The 6,244-nt window shown below is 46.7% G+C and overlaps 1 protein-coding gene across 1 annotated transcript; it reads right to left on the reverse strand.

The window, feature by feature from the left end:
• Nucleotides 1–2,419: 2,419 nt before the first annotated feature.
• Nucleotides 2,420–3,681, reverse strand: TEX13B (testis expressed 13B). Its single transcript, XM_066357856.1, has 2 exons — nucleotides 3,223–3,681; nucleotides 2,420–3,124 (listed from the first exon to the last, which is right to left on the reverse strand). The coding sequence occupies exons 1-2, from the start codon at nucleotides 3,679–3,681 to the stop codon at nucleotides 2,420–2,422; spliced, it is 1,164 nt and encodes a 387-aa protein (XP_066213953.1).
• Nucleotides 3,682–6,244: the final 2,563 nt, after the last annotated feature.

Raw genomic sequence — 6,244 nt, forward strand, 5'->3', positions numbered from 1 at the left:
GCAACCCTGGGCACTACTGAGCCTGCTCCCTGGAAATTCTCTTAACCCTATTCTGACTACTCTTAAATACCTTATTTCCTCCATGATTCCCAGTGAAGGACGATTCCTCCCACCCCACGGACATGTGGCACTATCTGGAGACATTTCTGGTTGTCACAACTCGGGGATGTGCTCCTGGCATCTGGATAGAGGCCAGGGATTCTGCCAAATATCCTACAGTATACCGGACAATCTCTCCAAAATAGAATTATCCAACCCCGTGTCAAAACAGTGCTGAGATTTAGAGGCCCTACCCTAGAAGGATATAAACAATCTCAAGGACATTTCTGACAAATGCAGGCTAAAAATCTTGCTCCCAATACTGATGATTGTCGATACATGCCCAAGTCACACTCAGCTGCTGCTGAGAGGTCCCAGGGCCATTACAGGTGCAATCTCTAGGTCTGTGTGATTTCTCACCATCCTTCTAACTTTGGGCTAAACCATGCAAATAGCCCTGCTCAACAATATAGCTTATATTGCCATGAGAGGAGGAGACGGCAGACTATCCTCCCCCCCCCTTTTCCCAATTCACCCCCTCCCTTTGGAAATGGACTTCCCGTTGGGATATGTTCTATTCCACACTTCTGAATTCACTGAGTGCTTTGTACCCAGATTCCCCTCCTACACTTATCCTGGTGGTGGGTTGGGGAACAGGATCCCTCAGGTTGGCACCATACTCTGGTCAATGGTCCAGTGATTTTCAACTTTTTGAACCGCGACACATTTTTTACACTTACAAAATCCTGGGGCACACCACCTACCAAAATGACACAAAATGACACTCTAACACAGTACATATTATACATATAGTTAATAATATGGTTTCTAAATGTATTTATACTCACACCTGACCATGTCTCACGGCACACTAGTGTGCTGCGGCACACTGGTTGAAAAACACTGGTCTAGTAGACCTGCAAATGATCTGTGCACTAGAGTTGCTTACTCACCTCCTTGGAAGTGGCTTGAATTCCTTGTTCTGCCCACTGGGGACTGGGGAAGGATTCTCTTGTCATGGAGATGAACAGCCACAGCAGTCATCACCTGTAACTGGTGCTAGTGTTCTCTGTAGGTAGCCCTGAGGAATTCCCTTAGGAGTGGCAAATCTCTGCTAGTGTAAGCCTGGAGTTAACCCTGGAATTAACCCTGGGTCTCTTTTTACTGAATGAGCTTCTTATCCCTTTCATTCCTGGAGACTCGTGGGGTACAGGAAACCTGACTACCCATCACTCCCTGAGGTACCTCCCCAGCCAGCTCCAGCATTTTCTTTGATGGCCTGTGTTTTGCAACTGCTATTCTGGTGTCAATTTCGGACTTGGAAATAGTATGGTTCCCAGAGCAGGAGCACTCTCCCCAGAACAGGGACCCATTTAAATTAGCTTCAAGAAAAGGGGATAGGGGTAGAGTGGATTTTTACACAAAATAATTGCAGGAAGTAGAAAGGTGGTTAGGCTGCCACTCTCTTATTTCTAGGGTTACAGGACCAACTCTTCTTTCCTTATCTGTGCCTCTCTGCTCCCTGGAACGTAATATTGGTGTCCTCTGAAGCAGTGGTCCCCAACCCCCAGGCTGCGGACCGGTACCGGTCAGTGGGCCATTTGGTACTGGTCCACAGAGAAAGAATAAATAACTTACATTATTTCCGTTTTATTTATATTTAAGTCTGAACAATGTTTTATTTTTAAAAAATGACCAGATTCCCTCTGTTACATCCGTCTAAGACTGACTCTTGACGCTTGTCTTGGTCACATGATAAATTATCTGTCCCACCCTAAAGGCCAGTCCGTGAAAATATTTTCTGACATTAAACCGGTCCGTGGCCCAAAAAAGGTTGGGGACCACTGCTCTAAAAGCCACTTGGCCTTTGTAAAGCACATGGCTTCCCTTGCCCATACCCAGGACCAGGCCTTAGCTGTGGCTGTTGTGTCCATGGCTCTGACCTTGGCTCCAATTCCAACTGACCCACCGCTACATCGCAACACACGTTCCTGACTGTGGAATCTGTTCTGATTTTCTAGTAAGAGAGTCTATTTGGCTCAGGGTGAGTCAAATGTCTACTCCTGCTGCAATCATACAGCCTAGGTGGGTGGGAGAGAGTGGGTGCTCAGCTCCACCTGATACTAGGGTTGGGGAGAGATACATACAAACAAGCAACACTTCTGGGCTGTCGAATACTTATGCTCTAGAACACAAAATTTGAGACCATCAAAATATGTCTCTCCATACTTTCCACCCCACCTCCCTCCAACTCCCCCTAGCCCCATGCTCCCACGAACCCCTTCCCCCCACTCCACCTAGCTTCTCCCCCGACCTCTCCCCCTCTGGAAATTAATTACCCTTAAGGATCTATTGATGCTGTATTGTTACGTTTATTAAGTTAAGCGTTCTGTAACCAGATGCCCTTGTCACAGTGGCGGCAAATTTCCCTCCATGAAATATTCATGCCATTACACCAGGGGCACTTCCAAGTCCCAGGCCTGTTAAATACTGAAAGTCTTGACTGTTCTTTGGGCTGGAAGGCTTTCTTGTTTCTTTCTGGTTCTTGGTATGTTCCCTGGGCCCCAGTAGCAGAAGGCCCCCAGTAAAGAGATGTCTGAGTTGGAGCTCCTGCCTCTGATGGGAACGGGGTGAGTGCTTCTGGGAAAGGGAAGAAGGGATATGAAAATGGGTATGCATACGAGGCAGGGAGCTGGACCGGAAGGGTTGCTGCTGGGACTGTGGACCTAGGCTGAGTAGTGTCAGAAAAGTAAAGTGTGGTTGTTTCCACTGAGCTGGTATTTCCCTGCCTCTGCCTTTCAGAGATGTGTGTTTTCTGCCCCACAGGTCCATAAAGCTGTGGGAGGTCTCCACCAAGCTCTTCTACAGCCTTTGCCCCCTCAACGCTCTTCACTCCCTCCACCTTCACCATCCCCTGATCATCCTTGTGTCTTCCTTTTCCTTCTGCAGCACCAGCAGCGGTAGTAGTAACTGCAGGCCATGCCTTATATTTCTCCTCATCTGCTCCTTTAGTCCCGAACACACTGCAAGTAGCCAGGCTTGGCTCCTCTGGAGTCTTCTGACATTCCCAGGCTGACTTCATCTCCTGTAGAGAAGTTGGACAAGGTTAAGACATGCTCTGGGGATGGGGGTTGGGCAGAAAGGAAATACTGGGCAGGGAGGCACCAAGTGGGGTAAACTTACAGCCTGGAAAAGCTTCCACTTCAGCAGTTCCTTTTCTTTCTGAGCCATACTCAGCTCGGCCTGGGTCATCCGCAGCTGAGAATCTGCCTCCCTGCGCTCTGCCTCATAGCGTTCGGTGAGCTCCCTCATGCCGGTGGCCAAGGCCTGTGAGGCCGATTTATGCAGTCTGATGTAGTCGTGTAACCTCTGCACCCTGAAAGCATGTAACTGGCCCTGCTTACAGGCAAAGCACACACCCAGGGCCAGGCTAGCCCAGGTACAAGCCTCTTTGGCCTCGCTGGTCATTGCAGTGTCCTCTATGATGCCTTTTAGTTTGTCTTCCACCTCCGTCCAGGACAGGGATATATTCTCCAGGTAGAACTCGGGGCCTTTTACGTGTCTGGCCATTTTCTCATTGATGAAAGCCAGCACACTGCCATGCTGGAACCCAGTAGAGGGGTCCTCAGGTCTCATGGCCATGATGGAAGAGGGCCTTAGGGGCCTGGCTGTTCTGCAGGAATGAAATCAACCAGTTGTCTCTTTCTTTTAGCCCCACTTCCCGTTTGAAATGTTTCCCATTAGCCTCGCTTCCTGTTAGGCCCCACATCCCATTAGGCCCCATTTCCTGTTAGGCCCCTTTTCCCATAGCACCTGCTTCCCGTTAGGCCCCGTTTCCCATTAGGCCCGTTTCCCGATAGGCCCCACTTCCCATTAGGCCCGTTTCCCGTAAGCACCCGCTTCCCGTTAGCACCCGCTTCCCGTTAGGCCCGCTTCCCAATAGGCCCCACTTCCCTTTAGGTCCATTTCCCATTAGGCCCCACTTCCCATTAGCACCTGCTTCCCATTAGGCCCTTTTCCCATTAGGCCCCACTTCCTGTTAGGCTGGTTTCCTGTTAGGCCCACTTCCCTTAGTGCCTCCTCCCCACAGCTCTTCCCACTGGCTTGCCCTTCTCACCCCCCTCACAACCTCTCCCCATTCCCAGGATACCTTCTGCCAGGCTTCACCGCTCCCGATGTGGGCCAGAGCAGGTGTATGTTGACCACACCTTCTGGCCACACCCGGAGAGAGACCTACTTCTCTCCCCAGTGGCTCGGGGGAAAGGAATTCTAGAAGCCAAGCGGGGACTTTTATTATCCCGGACTGTTCCAACTTCCAGATTCAGCAGGGGTGGTAGTGAGAGTGGCAGGAAGGTCCTCCCCCCACCCAGGAAATAAAGGGACCCCATTACACGGTTGAAAGTTCTTGAAGGTGAAAGAAACAGGAGTGGTCAGAAGAGACTTAGTTTCAAGAATGTGAAGTGCTTCTAATGAGGTATTAAAAAACGTCACCCCCTCTCATCGCCACAATGGTTTATCCTACTCCAGGGGTCTCGAGCCTTTTAGACCAGAAATGTTCTTGAGTGGTAAGAGCCCCTAACTCTCTATGACATCAGCTATCCAATGGGGTAAGGGGGTGGGGCCAAACAACAGGCCTGAACACTGCAGTAACTAAATGGTTCTAAATCTTGGCCTTTAATACCTGTGACACTGTTTTGAAGTTGCCTATCTCCCGCCCAGCCCCACCATTCTAGTCCAGCGTCTACACCACCCACCATTTATTTCCTGGATGTCTTCAGCCATTTGATACCAGATCTGTCTCCTCTCTACCTTGTTAGAAGGGTCTGACCATGTCTCTTTAAACTTCCAATGGCTTTCTGATGCCTACAGGATAAACCAGACAGACTCCAGGTTGAGTCCTACTTTGCTGCTTAATATATGACCTTGTGCTATAACGGCATTTCAGTTTCACTTTTTTTTAATGATTTTATTTATTGGTTTTAGAGAGAAGAGAGAGAGAGAGAGAGAGAGAAGGAGAGAGGAATGGGAAGCATCAACTCGTAGTAGTTGCTTCCCGTATGTGCCTTAACCAGGCAAGCCTGGGGTTTTGAACCAGCGACCCCAGCGTTCCAGATGATGCTTTATCCACTGCACCACCACAGGCCAGGCTTCATTTTCTATCTATGGGCTTACAATGAGGACTGAATGATAAAGTGCATGTAAGTTGATGTAACATTTTCTCTAACTCCATTTTTGTGAAAAATAAAAACAAATCTGTGTGTGTGTGTGTGTGTGTGTGTCTTTGAACAAGTGTCTTGGAAATAGAATGGAAGAACATACACCAGATTCTTAACATTGGTTGTTTCTGGGAGGTAGAAATATAGTACATTTAAAAAAAAAACTTTATATTTTTCTCTATTTTAAAAATTATTTATTAATAACCATGTATTATGTTTTCCAAAGTTTTAAAAATATATATTTTTGAATAACATCTTATAGTTTTTAAGTATATAGTAGTTGATTGTAAATAAATTTTATTTACCTAGAAAGTAAATGTCTCCCTATAACCCCACCCTTCCCCCATCTGAAAGCTAACCAATGCTCATAGTTGGATATACAGTTTATCCTTCCAGTCTTTTTAAATAGACTGTAGCAGATAATTGGCATTTCACAAATGAAGCATCCTTTCTTACCTTTTGGCTTTTGCAGAGACTATTCTATGAGCGGATTGTCAGTCCCTCCTGCTCTCCCCACTCCCATTCTTCTCATTCACCTAGCTCCTGTTCAATTTTTAATCTCTTTTCACAGCAGCACTCAAGTATTTCTTCCTGTTATAACTATTTCTTGATCCTCCAGAACATTTCTGTGTCTCCATGGTATTCTGTTCTTACCACTTGCAGTATTTTTTCACATTGTTTAATAACCCATGATGATCTGATTTTTCCCCATTAACTGTGCAGTCCTTTAAAGCTGGATCTGGGGCTTAATTATTTCTGTGTTTTTAGCATCTAGAAAAGTGGTAAGCACCCAATAAGTTAATTATTGAATGAATTGAAATAATTCATTATATTAATAAGGTGCAAATAGCTTCCTTTAAAGGGAATCCTATTTTTTCTTCTTCTCTGAATGTCTTTTTCTCCACTCAGACTGATTTATTGCCACCTCACAGCTTCTTGTAGCAGACACCTCTCTTTGGTATTTGAAACCCATCAACGAATATCTAACA

The sequence above is a fragment of the Saccopteryx leptura genome, chromosome X (assembly GCF_036850995.1).
Source record: "Saccopteryx leptura isolate mSacLep1 chromosome X, mSacLep1_pri_phased_curated, whole genome shotgun sequence".
NCBI lineage: Eukaryota > Metazoa > Chordata > Mammalia > Chiroptera > Emballonuridae > Saccopteryx > Saccopteryx leptura.